The following is a 26,778-nucleotide window of genomic DNA, read 5'->3' as shown; positions in this document are numbered from 1 at the left end:
GATAGATGCTGGGCTGCTCAACCTCTTTACAGGAGTGGGCTCTGATGTATACAGCTCGGTACATGGTTGAGAAGTTTGGAAGAACAATGTTACTTTGGAGGGACAGACGCATTTACTAGTTTTCACAATTTGTCTAGAATAGGTTCTTGGTTTTATTCAAAAACAGGACAAGAACTTCTTGACTTTTACCACTTTTTTCATTGCTGGTGAAGTGCATACTATGTAGACTATTTAGTTTTCAAAACAAGCCATAGTCTTCAAAACAGTATGATACCAGGAAGTATGAAGGGAAAATGTCCTGCTGCAGTTGAGCCAGTAAAATAGACTGTAGCATTTACTGTATGGAAACTGGTGCTGTAATTAAGGCACACACACACACTCCTGTCCTTCGAAACACTGGGTCAATGATCCATTTTCTGTGGCATTTCTATCAGTCAACGGTCACAACCACCATCACAAGCAGTACATAGCAGCAGATCCTCAGTCTAAGGAGGGCAGATGTGAGGAGCGACTATACAAAGTGAAAGGATAAACATGGAAACAATTGTGAAAAGTGTGGCTGAAAATAGAAGAGAACGAGTGAGGAAGAGTGCCTTCAGAGACACACAGATGCCACCCATCATACTACATCCGTCCACAAACATACAGTACACTGAGTAGTAGCAGTTCATAGAAGTCTCCCTTTCTCTGTCTCTGTCTGTGTTTTTCTCTCTTTTTCCCTTCTATGTTTGATTTGATACCTGAAAATCCCCCTCATGGATAAAAATAAAAAAGTATATAAACCATGTAATTTTTTTCAGTTTAAGGATCATAGGATCTCAGACTGAGCTTAGGTGAGAACTCTTAATCTGCTTATGATTTGTGATAGATAGTAATCAGCCAAGGAATGTAATCCTTCCCTAGGCGGAGGACTGAGCGGCCAGTGGCAGAACGGGGTCGCTGCTCGATCTCCAGCCAGTTGTAGAGATCACATGATGATGGTGTTAAATCGGAAAATCGGCTCTCTCTCAAGCCCCCAGAAGCCATTGCAGCACTGTCATAAACCGTGCCATTTATCCAAATCCAGCAGTGTGTCAGGTTGCTTTAGATGGAGCAGACTGTCAAAACAGGTCATATTGCTGCTATACTGTCATTTGGACATTAGGATTTTAGCACTCTGGTTCCCACTTACTGTTTTTAAACTGGTTTTGACTTTGCCACTCAACAAGGAGATTGGATGTGCTTGTTTTGCCATGAGGGTCGTCCCAGATTCAATGCAACTGCCTGAGTCTGTCTTGCAAGGAGTGCGAGAGTGATGCTGCATCTTTAAGTGGACTATTAGAAATATTTTTTCTCCTCTTTTTTGCTCTCATTTCTCATACACATTCTCATTCTTTTTGGCTTTCCATTGAAACTGTTCCAGGTTGTATTGCTGTCATTAGTGGGACAGATTCCTTCCAAGAGGAAAGCTCTGCAACACAGCACCACTCATTTGTTCTCATTTGACTTCTCTCCATTAAAGGCGTAGTAGAGGTGGCACCATCCCCACGGGGGCAGCGTTGCATTTTCACCTTGATTGCTTTTGACTTTCTTATTTAACGGGTTTCTTCAACAGCAGCAGAAGCAGAGGAGACAGAGCTGGTGTCACACTCTCTGTGCGATGAGAGCTGCTGCAAGACTTAACCTATGAGCACATCATCCGTAACCCCTTAGAAATAAGACCAGAGTATTTTTTAGTGTTGTGGGAGAGTGGATTGAAAGGACAACATTAACATCGTGCTGTAGACTGCAAGACTGCACTGCCACTCGGTACTTTGGAACGAACTGGATATCTTTTGCAAATGGATTGTGCATAGAATGTGTGGAGCGACGTCAGAGATTTGAACTGAGCTACTTCCCTAAAAATTGCCAGTTGCATTCATTAAGGTTGGTTATTACTCTCGATTTAGGTTGTTAGAAGCAGTTTGCCTGTAGAATGAGGGAAAATGCAATGTTTAGAAATGTTTTATTTGATAGTTTTTTTTATTTTTATCTTAGCATATACATTGTAAATCTGATCTGTCTAATGATGTGTGCTGTACTTACTTTTTATTATAGTGTTCATAGTTTATATATTTAACATTGTGCAGTTGTGAAGTCTGGTCCATTACTTTGCAGAGGAAGGAGTAGTTGTTGTCTTTGCCTATAGCATAATTATGACACCAGTGCTTAAAAGCTTCTGTGACAAAGTAGCAACTTCATCATAGCATTGTGGTCCTTAGAGCATCCCAAAAATTTCAGCTAATATAAAGCTCAGCCAATACGTTGAATGAGAAAGCTGTAGCGACAGAGACGGTCTGTCAGTTTGTATATCAGCTTGGAACCTACGTTTGCTGCTGAGAGCATGAAACTAACAGTGTCCCTGAAGGATTCATGACTCTAAATTATTGATCTTTGTGCATGTGGCATTTCTTTGGTTTAAATGGGCTATGAACATAACCTACAGGCATAAGGATGAAGGTCCACATTGTCTAAATTCACCACAGAAATAATTAAGAAAAGGTTTTCTTATTGTTACTTTTTTTTTTTTTTGCTTCGATTATAAAACCATCTTAACTGTAATATAATTACTTTTTTTTTTATCTAGCTATTTCTAATATGATTCAGCACAATATAAAAATCATGGCAGTTTTATATTTTGATTGATTAGAGTATATCAATTTCTGAACCGAAGATGTGTTCATGTGAAAAATAACCATGATTCCCTGTATTAAGCTAACGACTGATCTTCCTTCGTGCAGAGATTATGCATGACAAGGACAGCACAAAGATCGTTGGCAGTGTCTCGTAGATTTGTAGTCTAAAAGGCTGAAATATTTCCACTCTACAGTAATTTGATCACTAGCCTGCGTGTTGCAGATTTGATCATAAAACTACATCCGATGTTTATGATTTATGACCGGGGCTTCCTGCTTGGTCTCAGTTCATTCATCATACACAGACCAGGGATACACAAATGTGTATACACAGACTGAGAGAGAGAGAGTGAGAGCGAGAGAGCGAGAGACCACAATCTAGACTGTTTTCAGCCTTGTAACAGGTTGTGGATGTTTTGTGATCAGTGGGTCAGAGAAGAAACGCATCTCTTGAGGCAGGTTGGGACAGCCACCACAGACAGGCTCACTTCTCATTATAACAGAGCGAAACGTAGATATTTACCCATTGTTTAATGTGTTGTTAAATAAAAAAATATAAAAAACACCATATAAAGGTTTTATCATGGCGAGCATGTCAGGTCACATCTAATCTTTTTGGGTCGCACTTTTTAATCTTTCAAGCCCATATAATCCCATGATTTTTTGTGAGCCATGGATTGGATACATTATGCTGCCTTAAAAAATTTTTTTTGTATAACTGGAATTACCTTTAGAATCCTGCAGGTATTTAAGGCTATGTTGGCAACATGTGAAGCCATGTTAATGCAAATGTTGAAAATCAAACGTTAGAATGATTAAACCCACCCACCTCGAAAATAAAACATCTTTGTCAATATACTTTGCCATGTTAGCTAAAACAGTAGCGAAAAGTCACAGTCACCTTCCTGTAGTTGAATCTTATTGTCATCTCTGTCCTTGCATGTAACTGAATGATGCACTGCTACAGCAGAGGATTTCTATAGTTAGCTCAGAGTAGAACAACAGCATTACCAAGGGCTGCTTTTACTCCCACAGCAGGAATGCATACAAGCTCTGAACTTTATTCCTATTATCTATCATGAAGACAGTTAAGATGCCTCACTATTGTAGGTCTTTCAGGTTGATTCACTGCTTGTAGATCTGGTACATACCACGTTGCTTGTGCTATGCCTCTGTGCTATGTCTGTGGGGACGTCACACACGAATCTTGCAATATACTGTAAGGGGATGTGATGGAGGGAGTATGTTGCAGTGTGGTTTGTGACTCAGTCATGCCAGTAACCAGGCTTCTCTATACCATCATGGGCATCATAATACTGTGCAGTCCCATCCTACCTCCTCATGTCTGTGCCTGACTAACAAGATGCTGAATGCGAATAGAACACCAGCTGTATGTTTAGCAACAGGACTCAGGTAACTGACATTTGCTGTTCTATATTATTTCATGCTTCCTCTAACTCACATTCATTGTGGATGATATCTCCTTTTCCTTTTGTTATATTTCTGTCTTTGTCACAGAGGATAGAATGCAGATCTAAAGTCAACAGAGTGTGTCACGGCAGAGCTCTGAATAGCTCAGAGCTATACTGTATGTAGAGGCTATAACAGTGGCAGATGCAGCCATAGCATTGGGGGAATATTGCACAGCACAATTTTTTTTGTATATACAGAAGGCTGGTTGAGTACAGACAGCATTAGCATCACGATGCAGATGCTGATGGAGGGGAGTGGAGCAGAGTTGTTAGCTTGCTTGCAAGTTGCCATAGGCGTTTCTGTGTTTGGACAGGCAGGACATACAAGGCTAAACGGGAGCAGGGAAATGTAATACTTGTGTCAAGATGAGTTAGAGCTTGTCACACAGCAGTTTGTTAATGTCTGTTGTAGTTGATATGTGCATCTACTATGTGCAATTTTGTGTTCTTGGTGTTGCCTTTCAAGACAACATCTCAGAGAGGACATGAGCCTGAAGCCCTTGGGACATCTTCAGTGCCAATGTGACACATTTTTTTAAAGCCGCCACCGCAGCACACATACGAGACATGCAGAGCCACAAACACAGTCATGCACAAGTAAATATAAGACAATCACACACATAACACACAGTACCACAATCAGCATATCACAGTATAAAGAGATTTTTCTCATGCACATCACGTTCTCCCTCACTCTCCCACCCCAAGTCACAGTGCCTGCCCCCCTGCACATGATTTCTGCTACAGTTTCCCTTTGACTTTTTGAATGAAGCACCACTCAGTTAGTGATCAGGAACATCTCATGAATATAATGAAGTAACCCTCAGTGTTTTCTCCAGCTTTGTCAGAATCACTTGTGAGTTTCGATGCAAAGATGACAGGAGGCATTTGTTTTGATGTGAAGCAGAAAGGAGAAGTCACTTGTGTGTGTGCTGGCTGCATTCCAGGGATTCAAAGTGGCTTCATTTTATGTCTCTTATAAAAAAATAAATAAAAATGCATTCATTTAAGTGCTCGTCCATTAGAGACTTGTTGACTTGTGTTTGCTATTCAAATTTGGTGCTATGATTGCAGCAGTGTTTTTTAAATGAAATAGATTTTTTTTTACTGTTTCTGCAAAACATCTACCATCTTATAAACAGTTTATTGCAATATTTTTACACACTTTTGTCTTACGGTTGATGAGATTAATACAGAAGAAGAAGAAGGCCTTTTTTTTGACTGTTCACTTGTTCCATCCTCCCACACATGTCGAGGTTAACACTTCCTGTGCCACCTTCTTCTTGTTCTTTTTCTTCTTCTTCTTCTTCTTTCAAATATCACATTACTACATTTAAATCATTTAGATATTCAGTCAATTAGGACTTTTCTTTGAAATTTTGTTAGTTTTTAAAGTTGCACAAATAGAATCATTCTCAAGCCAACCTGACCACATACAGATGCTTTGTCAGCACCCATTGGTGTTGTATTTCGTTCCAGGTAGGTGGCCTTAAGTAGTTTTGGAGCACACATCATAGTCCAAAAGACTTCCCCACAAGTCTGCTATAACAGTAGTAAATGCTATGAAGCGATGCCCAAAATATTTCTTTTGCGGATGTCACTGTTATGGGAGAGTGTGGCCCAACATTTGGTTAGCAATGTCAAAGGGTGTACTTAAAACTGCAGTTAGCCAAGTAGTTTTGCCTAAATCTATCAATCCATCCATCCATCCATTTTCTATATCCGCTTAATCCAAGTTTAGGGTCACCGGGGGGGGCTGGAGCCTATCCCAGCTGTCATTGGGCAAGAAGCAGGGTACACCCTGGACAGGTCACCAGTCCATCCCAGGGCCACACAGAGACAAACGAGACACACAACCAACACTCACACTCACTCCTAGGGACAAATTTAAAGTCACCAATGAACATGCATGTTTTTGGGTGGTGGGAGGAAGCCAGGAGTACCCAGACAGAACCCACGCATACAAGGGGAGAACATGCAAACTCCACACAGAAAGGCCCCGGGAATTGAACCTGGATCCCTCTTGCTGGGAGGCAATGGTGCTAACAACCACACCAGCGTGCAGGTGGTTGTCTGACTGCATTGTGCCAAGTGTAAAGTTTGGTGAAGGGGGATTATGGTGTGGGATTGTTTTTCAGGAGCTGGGCTTGGCGCCTTAGTTCCAGCGAAAGGAACTCTGAATGCTTCAGCATACCAAGAGATTTTGGACAATATCATGCTCCAACTTTGTGGAAACAGTTTGGGGATGACCCCTTCCTCTTCCAACAAGACTCTTCCAACAAGAAGAGTTGAAGCTGTTATAGCTGCAAAGGGTGGGCCAATGTCATATTAAATCCTATGGATTAAGATTGGGATGTCACTTAAATTCATATGCGTGTAAAGGCAGATGAGTGAAAACTTTGGCAATATAGTGTACATCCAGTAGCGAAAAAGGTTAACACTGGCAGCCTACATTGGTTGGTAATTGAACAATGGCCGCAAAGTATTGGACTGAATGGTTTAGCCTCAGTATCTTTAGCCTTACAATTTTGTTGATTCATTTACTATCTTAAGATAACATAACCATCTTAAGAATTTATAATATTAGTGAGTTAATCAAACATTTAAATCAGGATTTACATTTTTTTGCCACTAAGAAGCAAGAAATGTAACTGTAAACTAGACTTGGAAAACCAGATGATCCTATATTGGGGACAGCCTTAAAAATTGGTATATTAGCATACGACCAAGATGAAGATAGTCAATATGCAAAACTCAAGGCTTCAGAACAGGAATCCAGAAAAAGTGGGTGATGCCACAGTGGCTACATCCATCTTTTTATACAGTCAGCAACTTCAAATAAATATGCAGGGAGAGTTGTGTTCAGAGTGTGTATCTGGATTCTACCGCAAATATTGTCACATGATCTTTGAGCAAGATTGGCCACCCTCACACTGCTTTACAATTTTTATTCAACTCTTTCAGTACATTTGAATATGGATTGAGTGAAAATTGTTTTATTCATTATATAAAGCATTTTATTTCATATATCTATTTTAGATATTTTGTATCCATTTAGTGTTTTCATGTTTGATGTAAATTTTTCGTTTGAAATTGTCTTTATGTGTGTGAAACTTGGCTTTCTCTAGTGTAAAGACAGCGTCATCTTTATTACCTCGCAAAGTTGTCATAGTTTGCCTGGTATTTCTATCTAGTGTTCATGGGCAAACACTAACATTCATGTTCGATGTAATCATTGCAACGATTAGTATATTTCATTCTATACTCTTTTTTGCGCTTTTTTTCTTTATTTCTTTTTTATATAACAATGTCCTGTTCTTCTACTCCTAAGGGAAGCCGGCTTCCTGTACGGATGTTTTGGAAAGCACATTTTGTCCTGCACAGTAGTTCAGCTTCTGCCCCTTTCTGGGGCGCCGGTTAGCTCAACGGGACGCAGCAGTCCCCCGGTTCGAGGGGGGCCCTTTGCTGCATGTCCTTCCCCTCTCTCGCTCTCTGCCCCATTTTCTGTCAAGCAATTTATCGGAAAGGCCACTAGGACCGAAAAAATCCTTTTAAAAAAAAACAACAATTTCTGCCCCTTTCTAACAGCGCATATTTTAAACGTACAGCAGTTCATGAACTTGTGTACAGTGATCATTCATCACACCGCCCCCTCCCCGGAGCTGTGTTCAACACAGAACATATAAAACATCTTTGCCAATGTGTGCCTCTCTTTAGTGCTTCTATCTAATGTATTACATGTCCATTCTGCTCAGACCCAAATGGTCTGTGATGCAGGAGGCAAGGGCCAAACCTCCTTTGTTCTCCTCGGTGAATCAGTGAAACACGCGAGAAATCCTTACCTTGGTCAGTGAGCCGGGCTGGCAGCAGTGATTTATGAAGCCCTTTGAAATTTATGGAAAGTTGTCATGTACAAAATTAAGGGGATGCTTCACAGAGCTTTTTCCTCACCAAAATCTCATTATTACTTTGAAGGAAAAATCAGAGAAATGTAGGACAAAAGTGGCATATGAATGATTAATTTTGAACAAAGGAATAAATGCATTAATGCACAGTTAGCCTCCTCAAAGTTTTTCATCCACGTTGTTCCTTTTTGACAACCAGACAATGATAAAATGATTGACAACTAACTTTAACAAAATGAGGCTGACGACTGTAACAATACTTGAAAATGGTCTATATATGTAGTTCGCTTCTTTTCCAACATTGCGCAATGGAGTGAAGGATGAGAAGGATTTTGGTTCATCATCATTATTGTTTGTGTATTATCTCTTCTAAGTTCTGGCCATAATTAGACCCACCTGGAATAAATAAAGAATAGAGAAAAATATGTGGGTAGCTTCTTCTGATGTTCATAAATTCTGTCAGAACTTAGACAAGTTAATGTTTCTTTACATCCCTCCACGTTCATTGCATAGTGAAAATAAAAAAAATCAGTGACTGTCTGAATCATTTATCAATGCACTTATGTCATTTAGATGTTGGATTCCTCAGCTTTCTCTCACTGCACAATATGATACACAAACACACATGTACTCTCATAAGAAATACTGTAAGGTCAGATCCAGTCAGGTTGCGCTATGGCCTGTTAATCCTATTATTTATAATCTATCTAAGCACTTATATAAACCAATTACTCAGACACTATCGGAAGAAGAATTAAAGGTAGTCTGTAAAAGAGTTAAACATTAGATAATACATGGTCTGTTGGAGACAGTTAAACTATGTGAATCTGTAAATTCTCAAAGGAAAAATCTGTTTTTGGTAATAGAATATCTTGAAAGACTTGATAGCAACAGCAAACATCAACATCATGCAGCATGTTGAATCTCTTGCACTTTTAAAGTTAGACAACAAAGTTGCGTTTAGTCCTGGTCTTCAGTTAGATTATTCTCTTATTCGGTGTGTGTGTGTGTGTGTGATACAGTGCGGGTGTCCATCCTGTTTTGACACAGAAAAAGGTCAAACTAAAGTGAAGCTGTAATGCTGTTACGCTTGCTCACTAGAAATGTAATGGAACATACAGTAAACAACATTCACATTCGACTATATATAGTACAGTGAAAGAATTAGAAAACATCAGTTTAAAACTGGACTGACCAGGGGCGGTCGGTGGCGTAGTGGGTTAAGCAGCCGCCCCATGTACAGAGGCTTAGTCCTCGATGCAGCGGGCCCCGGTTCGGCTCCCGCACCGAGCGGCCCTTTGCTGCGTGTCTTCCCCATCTCTCTGCTTCCTGTCGCTCTCAGACTGTCCTATCATTAAAGGCATAAAAAGCCCAAAAATATACTTAAAAAAAAAAAAACTGGACTAACCAATGAAATCCACTCTTTTGTTCCCCTTTCTTCTATTTTTAGGAAACGAAGCCCATCTGCATCCAGGGATCCAAACCAAACATACGACCAAAGGGAGGGGGGCGACCACCCACAGTATGCCCCGACAGACGGCAGCATGCCCAGATCACCGTCCGACTATGGGGATAGGGACCCTCGGCGAGCTCCACGGGGCCCACACATGTATCCAGATGAGGATGCAGTGCGGATGGGCTACCGGGACCGGCGGGGGCCTGGCCGCTGGCACTCCCAGGAATACCCACTTGACCAAGAGCTAGATGGACCACCCAGTGAGTATGACCTTCAACGGCAACGCCAGGAGGAGTTCCAGACACGATACCGCAGTGATCCCAACCTGGCACGCTATCCTGTTAAGCCTCAGCCTTATGAGGAGCAAATGAGGATGCATGCTGAAGTTGGCCGGATGAGGCATGAGCGCCGCCACAGTGATGTATCTCTGGCTTACACAGAGCAGGATGACCCCGGCCCCATTCGGCTCTCCCGTCAGCACCTCACTGAGCGCCGTCTACCTATGGCAGGACAGCGCTCTTACTCTGTTGACCGTTCTTCCCCAGGGCCCATGGGTCCTGGTCTCGGAAGCCACAGAACCTCCAATCACAGCCCCCCAACGCCACACCGTAGCCCTGTGCTAGGTGACCGGTCAGGGGACCTGCGAAGAGGAGACCTAGGGATGGGTGGCGATCCAATGAGGAGGCAACAACACCATTTGGACCCCAATTCAGCTGTCCGCAAGACCAAGAGGGAGAAAATGGAGAGTATGTTAAGAAATGACTCTCTAAGCTCTGACCAGTCAGAGTCAGTGCGGCCCCCACCCCCCAAACCCCACAAAACCAAAAAGGGAGGGAAGATGAGGCAGGTGTCACTGAGCAGCTCAGAGGAGGAGCTGGCCACCACACCGGAGTACACAAGTTGTGAGGATGTGGAGATAGAGAGTGAGTCAGTCAGTGAAAAAGGTAGGAGCCTCCTCTAACTGCTTATAGATGAGTTTATTAGTCTATGTTATACAAATATAAACCTTTCAGATGCTTTTTTGCACAGTTGTGAAGGCATTCTTTGGTAATATTACTGATTTTTTTTCCAGGAAGTTTGAATTTTGTCGTAATTTTGTTTTTCAGTATTGATTCTTGATGCTGCTGACTCGGATGATATTGTATAACTTTGAGATTCCCCAGTCTGTATATATGTGTATATGTGTATATATGTATATATAAATATATATGTCTATATTTATACATATGTATGTATGTGTGTGTGTGTGTGTGTGTGTGTGTGTGTGCGCACGCATATGTGTAAGTATTTTTATGTGTATGGCTCATTATTTTCAGTTTTAATTTTTTTTTTTAAATGTTAAAAAGCTTATTGATATATTTCTTGAAGCTAACATCATCAGCAACTCATTTTCATTGCCCTTCAACTTCGGCAGAATTTTTAGGAAGCGTGAGCCTCTTTAACAAACTTTGTTTTTAACTTTAAACAGCAAAGGACAGTAAATTCTTTGTCCCAAACAGACTTTGCATGTTTACTGTTACACTTGTTTTGATTAAGCCTCTGACTTCAAAATCCTAATATGAGAAAAGCACATCTTTAAAAACTGATAATGATGAGCCTTATGTTTTTGCAAAGCATTGCTGGATTGTCCATGTATTAATGAATCTACCTCAACAGCTCCTTTGCCTTTGAGGAGGAGGTGGCTTGTACACTCTTGAGCCTGCTAGATATGTTGTGCGGATGGGTGTGTATGTTTGTGGCTTTGAGTGACTCTTTTCCACTGCTCTCGAGCTTTTCTCTTTTTTTCTGCTGTCTTATGCCAATGTTTGCAGAGTCCTTTCACAGCTGTTTCACGCGATGGGTCAGTACTAATGAACAGTGTTGCACAGTTGACAGACACAGAGACACAGGGATAGTTCTGGGGTGTCAGCATGCAGTAAAACAAGTTACTAACAGTTTCATTTGCTGAATAGCGTTATGATATGACTGATGCTTTTAAATAATCAAAGGTAATAGATGAGCAGAGATTGATGAAATGTGTTCCTGCAGCCTAGCGACCTCGTCTGTTATCCTTTACATCACTATTTTTACATTACTACTTACATGCTGTTGTGTTACTATGCTGTAGATCCTGACAAATTTGCAATGGCATTTTGAGTCAGCCCACTTAGGCAAGGTCATGGTTGGGGTAAATGGTATCAAAAGAATAATCTGCTCAGAATTTATTGACCCATATTAGAGCAGTAGTTTTCATCTTTTTCAGTGCAAGTAAACATTTGTTTTCAAATGGGCTCTGACATTTATTTTAGTGGAAACAGTAGGCAAATGTTAACTGAATTCAAATGATTTATTAATTTCTTGAATTATCCCTTCATTTTGGAGCCAAGTTTGTTATAGTTTATGATTGGTGACCTTACTGAAGTGGTAGCATTGGTTACAGCTCTTTTTGGTTTACAATGAAAACACACATTAAAAATACCAAACGAAATCCTACCTGCTTTGAGATACAAGCTCACATAACAACCGGCAAAATTAAGTAACTGAGTAACTGAACTAAATGCCATTTTGCATAGAATCAACAAAGAAATCAAAGGTATAGTCTATTAACTTCTTGATTGCTCCACCTGGTTGACGTTGTCATAATTGCAAATTGATTTAGTTGTCAAACCTGTAACTGAGGCACCCTTTACCTGAAAAATGTTAAAACCAGCAAACATAAAAGAAGTGGGAGGAGCAGTTGCTTCTAGATAAAAAGAGAGTTCAAATAAAGAAAGCAGGAAAGTCCAGTACCACACTTTACTTTTGTGTATATTACTTGAACAGAGTGTGTGCTACAAGCCAGAACTGTTTATTGTAAAGGGAAGCAGAAGAATTCATTTTGCCAGCTTTGTTATGTAACTGTTCTCCACAGTCAGGGAAGCAGCTCAGCAGCAGCAATATATTATTGATGTGGGAGTTTCCACATTTTCAGGTAGCCATGAAAGGAAAATAGGCTATTTTGAGGGTCATAGTTTCTGTTGTTTCTGTCTGTGTTTGTCTGCCTCCCACACAGATCAGCCTATGTTGGAGAGAGAAGAAAAGCAAAGGAAAGAGTTCAGTCATTGACCTGAATAAGTATAGCTTTCCATATTAGGTATTGATTATCCTCAGCAGCTGATTATTATGTGGAGCACTCTATATTTAACATTATCAGTTATTACTTTTCAAAAGTTAATTCATTTTTTGAATTAGTTTTCAGCAAACATAATTAAGAGTGGGATGATTTGATTCAGAAAGTCTGATAAATTGTTAACAGAGTTCAACTCTAGTATTTATGGGAAAACGGTGACCTTTAATGGCAAAGTGCACTTGATTATATAAAAGACTGAAAAGTTAGTCAAAGTCTGGGCCCCAAATTTGTGACATGCGATGTTCTGAGGTGTATTGCTAAGCAGGTGGACAGCATGATCAAGACTTGCTCTCATCAGTGTTAGAACAGTAAGAATTACAAATGAAACAAATATTTAAAATTCTCCTAAAAAACATCCTCACACTGATTATGATTCAGGTTAAACAGCGGACTACAGCCCATCAGATTTGGGATATTTGGAGCCTATACTGTATTTTTTAATTTATTTTCTGCATTGTTGAGGAAACCTAAGGCATCTGAACTTTGATCATATCTTTGCATGCTTTTGGCATTCTCTTAACCAGCTTCATGGGGTAATAACTGGGCACGCTTTTCTAACAATGCTGGAGGATTTATAAAATATGTTCGACACTTGTTGGCAGCTTTTCTTATGCTCTGTTGTTCATCTCATTCCAAACAATTTACTGGGCTTCAGTTTGATTGATTGTGGAATAAGTGGTGCATAATATTATTGAAAATTTACCATCATAACGATATCAACATGCGCAATGTCAGTATAGCTAAAGACTGCTTGAACTGCAATAAATGGTAGGCTATAGACATTTTCATGGCAGACATTTGGACTTGAAATAGTAGGAAAAGCACAGGTGCAATAATGAAGGCTGCATTCCACTTAGAGGAAGTTCTGCTTTTATGCTTGTTCTACAACTAACCTGCATGTACAGGTAACGTGGTGGAATGCCTTAATACTGCATCCCACTACCATGACATATTTCCAATGATGCTCTCAAATGCATTAAGAAGGCAATAATGTGAACAAACAAACTTTTTATTCCAGTTGTTAGTTTAAAGGCATTCTGGGTATTTGAAGCTGGTTGAGAGAATGCCAAGAGAGAGGAAAGCTGTGTAGTGTGCTCTGTGGTTCAGAGGTCTAGACGATGTTTTACTCTTTAGAAGTTACTCGAAAGAAAAGAAAACCTATGCATAAGTAAGTTTGTCCAAACTTTTGACTGGCACAGCCATAGCAGCACAGAACACCCGTTGTAACTGCACGTGAGACCGCAACAGGGGAGCGGGAAAAAAGAAACACCTTCTGGTCATCCAATATGCAAACATCAGAGCCTTGGGGTTTGTGCATCCAGCTTGTCTGGACCATGAGATAGGTGTGTAACAGCAGGCCAAGCATAATATATGTTATGCTCTGAAATCTCAGATGCCTCGAGGCGGACTCTGAGGAAGAGGGAGGACTTCATGGGATGAGAATGGGGAAGTGAGGAGAGGGAGGAGACGGGAGGAGAAAGGGTGTGCGTGCTGTAATGGGCATGACCTGTGTCTGTGAGCGCTGGAGACTGATTTAATGTGATGGTTCTCTCCCAGAGTTTTCCTCTGTATCGATTCTTCTGACATGCAGTCTCATAATAGTGCCGAACACAGAGAAGGAGAGGGTGGCTGGCTAACTACAGCAGACAGGTGGACATTGTGTATTGACAACCTAAGTTACATCCTCATTAATAGCTTATGGAGTTGGTTTTTGCACTTCAGTAATTCTTTTGGGTTTGTTATCTTATGTTGTCTTATTTTAATATTGTAGCTTTTTGTGTATCGTGAAGGGTTTTTTTCTGGCCTTTTATATCTTATGTTAATGTTAGTCTTTTAAGATCAGTCTTCATCACAATTCTAATGTGATGTTGTATCACCTTCCTAGCATGGTGACTATGTTTAAACATACACACTGTTTCACCCCTGCCTCTTTTCTGCTCTCACCCTTTGAATTGTAGTAAAAACAGCATCAATAATTAATGATCCAATTAATAGTTTACACTGGTTTTTATTGAGCCGTCAGAGTGATGGAGAGCCTGCTGGTAGTGAACTCCGCTACTGCCTGCACTCTCCCTTCGACCTGAATCAGCACTTTGTGGGGCCTCGGAGTCGGGGCGAAACAGCAGGGCTGGGCGTAGAGTGCTGATGCTCGTAATTTATGGCTGTGATGAGTTTCCTGCTTTCTGAAAAACCACACAGTGCCTTTCTGGGGCTCGGTGCCCAGTTGTGGTGTGCCACTGTTAATAAAGCTTCTGGGAAGGAGAGAGTTTATACACACTTCAATGACAGCATTGAGGCATTTGTAAACCCTTTTTTGCCTCAAGTTCTTTAAAAAAAAAACCATTGAGGTAGGCTGAGGAGGGAGTTAGTGAAGGTAGAGGAATTAAACAGCGAATGTGAAATGGGAAAGTGGAATTGCCACAGAGATTACACTTAGGTAAGCATCTAAATTTAATGTATCTAAAGCTCCAAAACAGACACATAAGCACAACGCTGTGTCAATCCAAGGTAATTTACAGTACATGCTTCTCCTTTCATCTTTCTGGTCTTAAATACAAGTCTTTACCCACTGGAATATCATGACCAAATAAGGCCAGGGAGTTGCTCATAAGGGGGCGAGCAGTGTAACACATCAAACTGGGCTCTGACGTTATACTGCTGACAGATTACCAGCAGAGGGCAAAGGGGTTAATCACCACTGTCAGCTGTTGGTTAGAGGGCCACAGAGGCCAAAGCCTATCTGGCCAAAGCCTATGAGACATCCATAATGTTTTATCACATTACATATCTAAATGCAGTAAGTATTTTTAGTGCTGCCTCAGACTGATGGATGGACAGTGATAGCAGTGGGAGAAGGAAAAGGAGAAAAGTTTGGAGGTTCATCTTATTAATAGATCTAAATGTTGAGAAAAAGTCAGAATGGATAATGTTTTTGGATTATGTCAAAACATAAAACAACAAAGGGCAACAAAATTCGAGTTAATCAGAAAGCTAGATCCCAACTTTATTTAACAATGCTACTAAAATGTTCCAAATGACACTAAATAATGCTTTGTTAAAGGATAATACCAGTTTATTCCAACTTTTGTTTTGTAATTATGGCCATCAATTTTATTCCTCCTCTAGGTGCACGTGAAAGCCAAGGCAGAGATATGTGATCATTATCATTTGTCTATCATTTGTATTCGTCAGTAAGCTTATGCAAAAAATTATTAAGCCAAATTTTGTTTAACTTGGTTAAAAGGCGAAGTATGGCAAAGAAAAAATATATATTTGTTCTATTTATGAAATAGGACATTGGCCTCAGCAAAGGATGTGCTCTCAAAGTGAACATCTGGTCCCTACAACACGGCATTCTGAAGAACAAATAAGTCCGAACAAGAAACAAAAGTTCTGACAGCCAAACAGATCATTATTAAATGCACCCCCAGTTTAGCCAAAAATGGGTGGCCATGGCTCTGGAGTAAAAGCAGATCTTCCATTAACTGAGGGTTCAGACACTGGCCCATCTGGCTATATTTATCCACAGCGATACTATACTTACACAGCAATCTTCCTCCGTGGATGGGTTTTTCTTTCCACATCTCTTCAGGCTTGTATACTACAGCCACCTATTGCTTCCCCCTCTACTTTGAAAACCATATCCAGTGTATTTTTACACCCTAAGATCAGAGTTCCTTGATTTCTCTGTGTGAATATTTAGCCGGCTGATGCTTGAACGAAGCCTGTCCTGTTTGGATCCATTAGGTTCTGTAGCTCTTTGCAGAGGAAGTGAAGTGTGGGAAATGTGATGTACAGTATAAGACCCAAGGGGTGCTCAAGTGCAGTGTTTTGACATGACTTTACCAGTGCCTGAAGCCCTATGTCCACGATGCACTTTATACAGTTCTGGTTGGAAATGTGCCTACAAATGGACACGGATAACGGTGTCGTGGCGAGACTGGGCTTGGATTAGGCTTTTAGCAGTCTCCGTTTGTTTCTTCTAATTGTTCTTTTTTCAATGGCAGAATTATTGTACAACACACATCTTTTAAAAAACAGTTTGGTGCACAGATTCTAAATAAAACAAGCTCACAAAATGTGAAAGCAAAGGCTTCATAACTTCCTGTTAGTGATTATGGCCGTGTGCAGCTGGTAGCTTGTCTCTGCCAACATAGAAATGGACTGAGCATCATTGAAACAATTGGAAAGTCCAAGAAGCTCAGAGGAGATGAGAGAATCAAGATCATAGTATCACACAGGAGCTATTTCTAAACAACTGAAGATTCCAAGGTCAAGATATATTAGGAGGTCTAGCTACTTTGCTAAGAGATTTAAGAAGACCAAAACTTTTATTTTCATCTTAGATTAAATTAGTTTGCATTGTTGGGAACAACCAATGAACCCACATGATACAGGTTTGCCATGAGCTGGTAGCTGCGGACACACCAGCATCACTGTCAGTCAATAAGTTGTCGGTCACCAGTGACTAAGAAGCTGCCAGTCGAAGATTTCAGTCTTTGTCTTCATGTTTTCTTGAGCTGGTATGTTTGATTATGATGTTGTGGTAATTTCAGATAACCCATAATAGGTCAAAACCACACAGATTGTAGTTTTCTTATTGATTAAAGATGCACATCTAGTTGTCATCTAGTTCTCATAATGAAAACAGATCCAAGAAATTTGACAGCCCAGTACTGCCACAGCATTCATGTCCATAATGGGTGCTTTTTCATTTCTTACTGAAGCTGTGCATTCATTTTTAGCACATTAGCTTGTCAACAACAGCACATGTACAGTTGATGTATTGCTCTTGGCTAAATGCTAGTATCACTCATTTCTGTAGTCTTGAAATGATCACATTCTAACAAATAGCATAAAAATGCAAATTCCTTCCTCCTAACAGGGTTGTAAATGCAAAGCACAAAGATTCTGAGCTGTGGTATTTCACTGATTCTTTGAAGACTTCAAGGATATGATTTTTTTTCTTTGAACTTTTGGCCCCCTTAAATTCTTTACATCTCTATTGAGAATTTTAAGCAATATCTTCAATATTTTTTCACTCACTTTAATTAGCTTGGAATTTTAAGCTTCTTAATCAAATTGGATGTGCTCATCATCTTGCTGCTCTGTACATATACTTGCGAGAACAGGGCAAGTCCCGCTGAATAACAAAGTTGGTTCCACTTGCCAGATGAAAAGCTCACATTGAATTGATATTTGTTTCATAAGATTCTCTGCTTGTTCTGACTGTTCCTTTTAATGGAACTATAACATCTCGGGTGAGAGAAAGGGTTCCAGTGCTCAATACTCCATTCTAATGGGTCCAATCATCCCTTCTTCTTAAACAGGTTTTAAAAAAAATTGCCCCAGAAATGTCAGGACTGTAATATCACTGTAGACACCTCAGGCTGTACAGTCTACAACTACTACAGAAGTTGTAATCAGAGCCTCATCTTTAAAAGCACTCCCTAGTGCACTTTAGATAAGGGTTAGTTAAGGCTGTGTTGTGAATCCCTAGTTAAACACATTAGAGATCTGCCCTGCTTCCTCCTACAGATGCAGCTCTTGTAGAATTAGATAGCAGCATGCTGACTTTGTTTCAACGAAAGCCAAGCTGTTGTCTACTCTTCTGAAATAAGTTGTCTACCAAAAATATATTTCTGAAGACTTTTCACAGTGGTGCACCTCTCTGATTGTATTTCTTTTATAGAAACCTTCAGTTTTGAAGCATCATATTGCATAATGCAGTTAACATGCATGAAACAGTTGACTTTTTAATCATAGATTAATCAGATTTGGATGCTAACTCTCTATCTTGTGGTCAGTTTTTAGATAATTGAGAAAATGATAGCTACATTAATTAGATAAGCTGTTTGTCATGAGAAATAGCACTGCACCTATCCCCTTAAGGATCAGATAATGCCTGCTTTAAAAAGATCCAGATACAGCAAAAGAAATGAAAGAAATTGACCATATTTTCTTTTCTTTAAAGTAAAATGTTGATTCTGGTGCCTCGTCATCACTTCATGTGTAATTAGGACCAAGATATTTTAGAATATGAAATACTGGATTGGAATTACTGACCTGGATCAGTATTGTTAGGTACTGTAAAGCAACCCAGGATAATTCCTGATGAATTAAATCTACTATTATTCAAATTTATTTGAAAAGCAGTGCTTAAGGTAGCTAAGGTTGGAAAATGCCCCCGAAACAGTCTTCTTATATGGGATAAGAAAATCATTTCTGCTTTTTTTCTATGTTCAGTTTCAAACTTCAATTTCAAGAAAACACAGAATTCTCTGTAGGTATAACTAGACCCATTTAGTGAGCACTTTTTTCCCTCTCTAATTGTAGTGTGGAGCTTGTGAGAGCAGTGATGATCCTTCGTGTATTACAACCTGAGCTGCATCTTTCTGTCTCCACAGGGATTTTAGAGTTGCACATGATGATCACCATTTGAGTTATGGCAGTATGTGAGACTGTTTGTGTGTGTGTACGAATGAATATTTGGATGTCTTGTCTTGTGCTGTATTATGACGGGCTGTGTGTGCGTGGTTTGTGGTGTCCTCACTTGTCCCTCTCGCTGTCCTCTCTTGTGTATGTGCGCCCTCCCGCTCCCTCCCTCACCTTACAGGAGATTTGGATGGCCATTGGTGGGACCATGCGTCATGGCATAGCAGCGAGGCCTCCCCAATGTCTTTGGTGAGACATGTGGAGCCCTGCCCTGACCCTCCCTTCCTACATTTTGCCCTTTAACCCCATCTCTCTCTCCCTCTCTCTGTCTCTCTCCTCCCCCATTCCCCGGTCTCCCTGAGTCTTTTGTCATTTCATGGTTCCTTTGTTTTATTTACACCTTTGCATGTTGTTTTTTCTGTTTTTCTTTCTGTTTTTATCCCACACCTGTAGGGGACAGTCAAAGGGGAAAAAGAAAAACTATTGAGCAGGCATTTATGTCCGAGCCGACACACACCTTATCTGAGAGGCAAAAGAAAATGGTGCGCTTTGGGGGACACTCATTTGAAGAGGACTTGGCATGGTGTGAACCACAGGTTAAAGACTCGGGAGTTGATACGTGCAGTAGCACTACCCTAAACGAGGAGCATAGCCATAGTGAGAAGGTACTGAGACAATCTAGCCTGCATTTTATGATTATTATTTTTATTTTTTGACCTACCCATTCAGTCTTTGTTTGCTTTCTGTCACTAAGTGTAACAAGATGAGATGTTTGTTTTTTGGATTTTTTAAAGTTGTATAAATTGATTTCTCTTGCGATTTCGTTTCTTTTTGTTCAGTTACTTTTGGCTCCACCTTGCTCGGTGTTGCCGAAAAGGTCTTTTGGGAACACTCTTTGCTTGCTTCCTGTACTTGCTGTTTTGCTCCCCCAACAGAAGCTACACATCTTACAGTAGTTGTTAAAAAAAGGGCATTGACACACAACCTCTTTGTTTGTCATGGCACACGGGAATGTGGGTCTCTCCTAGTTGCATGCTCGTTCTCCTTCGTATATTGTGTTCTTGCTCTGCAGAGGTCCTGACTAGCACAATAGGAACACCTTTTCTCAGGCCCGTCCCTCTCACTCTAATGCCCTGTCCACAGCATCCAGTCCAGACAGAACCTGCCAACCTTCCACTCACTTCTACAGTAAAACCCAAAAAGCACACAACACAGGGAAGACTGAATTTGTTTTGCACAAAAATTGGAAACATTTGTTTTTCTTTTTTCCCTTTCACTCCCTTCTTTTTGTCTGTGATTTCACCCTTTCTGTGTCTCATGGCTGTACTCTATATTCTATGTGTTTCATTCTTTCTGAATTTGTAATATGGCACCAAATGGTCTTCTTCATTTGGTTGTGTCAGTGGTTGCCTCTCATCCCCTTTTTTTACTGTCTGCTTCCCCTCACTTCTCCTCTTGATCGTGGTTGTATGTTTGTGCGCAGTGAAGCATCGGAGTGAGACTCTGCTCTTCCTGCTCCTGTTTGATGAGCTGGTCTGAGGAGGAGTGTTGGGGCTGCTTGCTTTACTTTGCATGAGATGCTGCATGAAGCTCACTCCACCCTCACACTGGCAGGTTTACACAAGCTCTGGAAGTGGTATCCAAGTCTAACTGACAAACTTTATTTTGATGTTAAAATTTTCCACTTTTCATCAACGCATTTATTCACTAGTAGCAGCAAACTATAGAAATATCATAGAATTGAAAATCAGTGAGTAGTCTGTCATTCAAACATCAAAGCATTCTGTACAAATCAGCAGAGTTTGTGTGAACTTTTCTTTCCTAAGTAAATTATTACCTCCCCTTTTCACCACAGACTGTTGTTTGCTTTGGTCTGAACTGATCAAGTTCAAGTGAACGAGTTGTTAAACAAAAGGTGTGTTGTTGCTCTGACCTTGTAGCACCCGGTTACATGGCAGCCATCCAAAGATGGGGATCGCCTAATAGGCCGCATCTTGCTCAACAAGCGCATGAAGGATGGAAGTGTGCCTCGTGACTCAGGAGCTCTGCTTGGTCTGAAGGTAAGCTTATGATGCTTCTGACAACCTGACCGTGTCTCTGGGTATGGTACACACAATGATGCACTTGCGCTGCACCCTCACGCTGGATATCCATCACTGTTCTCCAACAATAGCATTTTAAACAATCACATTTATCACACTGACACAATCTTTTTAATAAGAGATTTCACTTTGAAGTCCCATCGAGTCTAGGAATCTTTGGGAAATTCAACAATAACATCTGTCACAGTTATACTCATATTGTTAGGATGTTTCAGCTCTGAAGTTCATCATTTAGAGATTGGCTGAATTTACCTTTGGTTTATCACAATTATTTACATTTCAGTACTCTTCAGTATTCATTTTCACCACCGACTTGATTATATTTTTGATTAATACCAATGTTAATATTGAGCTCAAACTTATTGCTGAACTGCTATCAGCTGGTCAAAGGAAATTAAGTCACCCCAAGGCATGACAGCCTCTGTCCAAATTTGCCAATTTAAATATTTGGTTTAATTCATTTTAAGTTATTCTCGTGTTTCTGCATTATGTCATCATACTTAAGTGCATTTTTACATTCTATGCTCAGTGGTGCCTCTTACTTTCAGAGCAGTGCAGCCTATTACTGTAGTATGTTGTTGTCATTCCAATTATGTTAAAAATGTTTTTTGTTGTTTCACTGTAGTCACTACCTTGCTGAAGCGGAACATTTTTTTCTTGCTGTAAACATTTTACTTCACTTTGCACCACTGCATAAAGCCTGCCACAAGCAGAGAGAACTAAGAGCAGCAAGATGGGGAAAAATCATTACTGATTGAATGAGCCTCCTGAAATGGCATGTTTGTGTCTGCTCAATGCTTCTGTGCATTTCTGTCCGCTCAGCAGCCGCGGCCAACCAGCTCGGCAATCCAGCCAGTCAGTCCATCAGTCAGGCTGCCAGCCTCGCCCTCAATGTCCATCTTTCTCTCTCATCTCCTCTGCAAGCCACACTTTCTAACTCCTGCCTGTTACATAAAGCCATTTCATTTACCAGACTTCTCTAAGCTCCTTTGTATGTTGGCATTCAGCTGCCATTAAGAGGGATTTTTATTTGTATGATGCCAATGTAAGCTGAGTGCAGTGGACTAGAGCAGCTCAGGACTCCACAGTACAGCTCTAGCCTTTGGTCGTGCACTGTTACAGAACCACAGAGCCACACCAGAGAGTGTCCCTGGGGACACTCTCTTGGAGCCATGGACATTTTTAAAAAAAAGGCATAGGTTCCCTTTTACCATCGACCCTCTCCTTGTAATGCTTTTATTGATGACTCACATCTTTATAGGCAATAGCTGAAGTCATGACATTAAAAAGATAAAGAATTCTCCCTATTTACATGTATGTGAGCTGCACTGCTCAAGTTACATGCAGAGGTTTTTTTTTTGCCATGCAGAGTCAATTTGGTGTATTAAATCTGCAGTTATAATAGCACAGCTCAGGTTTAATTTACAAATGAATTTAACTGCTAATCCAATGCTAAATTCTCTCTGCCTCTACAGGTGGTGGGAGGCAAGATGACAGAATCTGGCAGACTTTGCGCTTTCATCACTAAAGTGAGGAAAGGAAGTCTAGCAGACACTGTTGGACACCTCAGACCAGGTATTATAAACATTCACACGAGAGGGGATAATTGAACAAATCTACTTTGGTAGAATCCAACCATTCTGTTTCAGAGGTGCATACTGTAATGGTGTGTATTGCTGACACTGTGGCAAGACAGTTATTCAATTTATAACATCCCATGTTGTGTTTCTGCAGGTGATCAAGTGTTGGAGTGGAATGGGAGGCTTTTACAAGGAGCCACATTTAAAGAAGTTTACAATATCATACTAGAATCTAAGCCCGAGCCACAGGTGGAGCTGGTGGTATCACGGCCTATAGGGTGAGAACTCAATCAGTGCCAACCAAATACTACCCTCTTCACACAACTTTTCTGCTGGCAATGACTTACAAGATGCTCTTGTTGACTTTAACACACCAAGCTCTCACCATAACACATAACTTGTGGTCTTACAATGGAATTTTTGATTAGTAATAAGTGAGGCCAGGTCAAGGATCTGTCTATTACCTGTATCTGCTTTTAACTAAATTCACACTGGTAAAAGTTATTGTGAGAAATAATCACTACAGTGAATTCAACAATCTAGTGTCTACTTTGCAAAGTAACTTAACATAATGCTTGATAGTCAATACACTAACAACTAAGCAACTAAAACTAAACCTTTGGGCATTTATGGACCCTCAATATATCATCAGATTTGATTTTGTTTTTTGAGATAAACCCTTGTCAACATTGAAAAACAAAATCTAAAACAACTAAAACTAATTGGAAGACTGCGTCTTTAGAATAAGACATCCCTTACGTCAATAACTTTTTCTCTCTCAAAGCAGTCGCAGAGAGTTGATGTTTGTCGAGTCATTCTCATTCAAATTCTTGTCATGGTCAAGTTATTTCTCATCTGACAGAAAAAAAATTGTTTTAAATATCTTATGATATGGAGACTTTAAAAGGGAAATATGAGATGAAGTAAAGCTTATGTTATCTGAGAATGAGTTTATTCAACCCCTCCCCCACTCCAGCTCTGGGTCTCTGGCCTTGTATGGGAACGACCGACACTGTTTTGCAAACTGAAATCTTGCCGCTTGTAACTTCTCCTCCAATTGCTTTTTAAGGAAAAATTATGAGGAAAAACAGAGGCACCTTTGCTTGATCAGTTCTATACCTCTGTGCTGCTGAGGAGGCTGTTGGATGAATGAAGACTAATGTGATGCTTACGGTCATTAAAACACTGTGTATTCAGCATTAGCTCCAATTGATCCACTCCATCCCTCTTCTTGTCTCTGCCATGCTCTTTCCTTCATTCTCTTTTCATCTATTTTTTTCAGAGATATTCCAAGAATACCGGACAGCACACATGCACAACTGGAATCAAGTTAGTATTGTAATGATCTTCAGTGTTTTTCGTTATTCTATTCTATTAATCAGCCTGGAAACATTTGACATGGCAAGCTTTCTTGCATATTGTCATATTGTTAAAAGTCCAAGTTAAAACCAAATAAGCACTAGATAATCTGAATGTGTTATTGTGGTCTGTCAGGTTCGAGTTCTTTTGAGTCTCAGAAGATGGATCGCCCCTCAATCTCTGTCACGTCCCCTATGAGTCCCAGCATGCTGAGGGATGCCCCCCAGTACCTGTCAGGACAGCTCTCAGTAAGTAACCTCAACATTCAGATAAAAGTAATTAGTAAAACTAATTTTTTAGAATAATTTGACAACTGTTGAGATAATTAGTAAGTATGACATTCACACCAGGAATGTATCATGCCAGCACAATTATGATTGAAATCTAAGTTCATACAATAGTTAGATCTCCTTTGCTCTGCATTTACCTCTCAGCCTGTTCAGCTGGCAATTTGCCAACCCAGCACAGAACTGTAGATCGGGTTACGTTGTGTGTTGTCCATTATCAAGTCTAAAAACCCTCCTGGGGTAAATGGGTAAAGGGCAGCGTTAAAGCAAAAGATAAATCAACTGTCAAATTTAGAATCCACACGGGAGACAGCTTTAGCAACGGTGTAACACCTCCGGTGAATGTGTTTTTCTCTCAGTGTCGATAGTTATGGGAAATGGTTTAGATTGACTGAGATTGGGTCTAAGTATCAGTTTCATAGGCTGTCCATTCGATCTGTTTATCTCACACTGATAGTTTTAATAAGCTTTAAGATGCAAGCGTGTCCTGTCAGCCATAAGAAAAGTAGGCTCGGCCGTTTAGCTCTTATGTTCTTTGAGAAGTGACCTTGAACTAAAAAACTGACTAATCACTCAACAGTTCAATTCTTTGTATGAACCTTGGAAGGCTCTCTGTGCCTGATGAGTAATTTCACTTAAAATGAAACTGTATCGGAGCAGTCTCCAGTTGGTGTTTTTATAGTTAACAGCTCTGTTTAACGTCATTGTGACGCAGGCTTTGAAGCAGAGAAGAGGGCCAGAGATGAATGGGAGATATAACACTGGAATGACTTGCTGATCAGGTTTATGCAGAACAGAGGAGAACAGAGCAGGAACGCTAAGGGATAAGTAATCTTCAAAAAAGCAGACCAAGAAAAAAACAAAACATGAAAGGTGACAGAAAAAAGAATAAGAATGAATCAGCCTAGCCACAGATCTCTCATGTAAACTACAAAATGTATGTTGTGTTTTGAGTGTATTGTGAGTTTTTTGTCTTGTGGATTTTTCATTTTATTGCATTTTTTTCTTTTTTTTTTCTTTTGCTGTTTAATTTTACTTATCCAGAGCCAAAGCCTTAGTAGAAGAACAACGCCTTTTACCCCTAGGGTCCAGGTAAATGGCCCTGTCTGAAGGGCACAAACTGTGTTTGGTTTTTGCTCATCAATTGTTGACTGGGTTTTTTTCTTTTCCTTTTCTTTTTCTTTTTTTGTTGTTTCTTATTTTGTTTGGTTTCCATACTTTTAAAAATGCATTTTGGGGGAAATTATAAGCTTCAAGTTTCCCTGTTAGGGCAGTGCATTGTGTCATTTTCTTCTGTGTGATTTTTTGGTATCACTGTTATGATTAAAGCTCCTATTACACATTTCAACCAGCTCACATCATTATCCTGAAGTACAGTAGTGCATGCTCAACTAATGTGGACATATTTTAAGACAAACTCGCTCATTGCCTGACTTTTCTTTTCTTTCTATTCTTTTTTTTTCTTTCATTTTGTGCTGAACTTAGTGATTGACCCTATGCTTGATAATTTGTCTAAAGCAATGAAGGAGTTGGTCTCTATAATATTTTTAAGGACCCAAGGACTTGGTTTTTTTCTGCTTCATTATAACATGAATCCAGGCATAGATAACTCAAACTTTACATTCATATGCAGAAGAAGCCCTCCACATGTGAGTTGAAGTAATGCTAATTAGCAAATCACAGCTAATGGCTGTGTGGTTTTATGTTGCAGGGAAAATACACCAAGTTCACTGTCCTCTTTGGGAAACTAAATCCGAATTGCATCATCCTTTCCAGATTAGAGTTGATGAATAAGCAAATTGTACCTGCCAAAGGGCCCCTGTTCAGTAAGATCAAAGGTTCCCCTTTACTGAACAGGGGCCACCTTTTTTTTTTTTTAATGATTTTCGTTTTTTCATCTTGAAGAAGATTCTTTGTGTGAATCAGGATTGTTGATTTAGTTAGCCTTCAGTGTTAATGATCCTGCTTTAAACACTGGATATGTAATTCACATTAATGTTTTCCCTAAAAGACAAACATTATTTGGATCAGATTTGTGGTCTTAAAAGATGGGAATGAGGTTCATATGTATAATACAGCACATAGACGTCAACACAAATCTGCACTGGGGGCTTTCAAATTCTAACACATGATGCGGAGTAAAGAAAAAGGTTTTATATGTGTGAATGGATTAAGATGTATCTACTTGTAGGCCAAGTTTCAGTTAATTAAGGTGGGCTGGAAGCTCAGATATTATTTGGTACAATTTGTTTTGCTGTAAGCCCCCTGCTGTCTGTTTCTGCCTCTGTTTATACTGCATGTATAGCTTGTAGTTGTAAACAGTGCAGGCCCTCTCCATAATCACATTTTTAATGAAGTATGGACAAAAACTTAGAAGTCT

General features: G+C 40.0%; 1 protein-coding gene across 33 annotated transcripts in view; it reads left to right on the top strand.

Moving 5' to 3' along the window:
* rims2a (regulating synaptic membrane exocytosis 2a) overlaps positions 1-26,778 on the top strand; it is a 140,159-nt gene that overhangs the window by 56,049 nt on the left and 57,332 nt on the right. For 14 of the 33 annotated variants that reach the window (XM_075464833.1, XM_075464832.1, XM_075464827.1 and 11 more), the window contains 8 exons: positions 9,482-10,431; positions 19,524-19,735; positions 21,011-21,130; positions 22,648-22,747; positions 22,907-23,030; positions 24,035-24,081; positions 24,247-24,359; positions 25,443-25,490. In XM_075464833.1, the coding sequence (XP_075320948.1) occupies positions 9,482-10,431; positions 19,524-19,735; positions 21,011-21,130; positions 22,648-22,747; positions 22,907-23,030; positions 24,035-24,081; positions 24,247-24,359; positions 25,443-25,490 (1,714 nt within the window). Of the gene's footprint in view, positions 1-9,481; positions 10,432-19,251; positions 19,320-19,523; positions 19,736-21,010; positions 21,131-22,647; positions 22,748-22,906; positions 23,031-24,034; positions 24,082-24,246; positions 24,360-25,442; positions 25,491-26,778 lie in introns of all 33 variants that reach the window. The other 19 variants (XM_075464837.1, XM_075464836.1, XM_075464853.1 and 16 more) reach the window with 3 other exon arrangements.

Source organism: Odontesthes bonariensis, chromosome 5 (genome assembly GCF_027942865.1).
Source record: "Odontesthes bonariensis isolate fOdoBon6 chromosome 5, fOdoBon6.hap1, whole genome shotgun sequence".
Lineage (NCBI taxonomy): Eukaryota > Metazoa > Chordata > Actinopteri > Atheriniformes > Atherinopsidae > Odontesthes > Odontesthes bonariensis.
The sequence above is the reverse complement of the archived record's forward strand: the minus strand, read 5'-3'. Positions and strand labels throughout refer to the sequence as shown.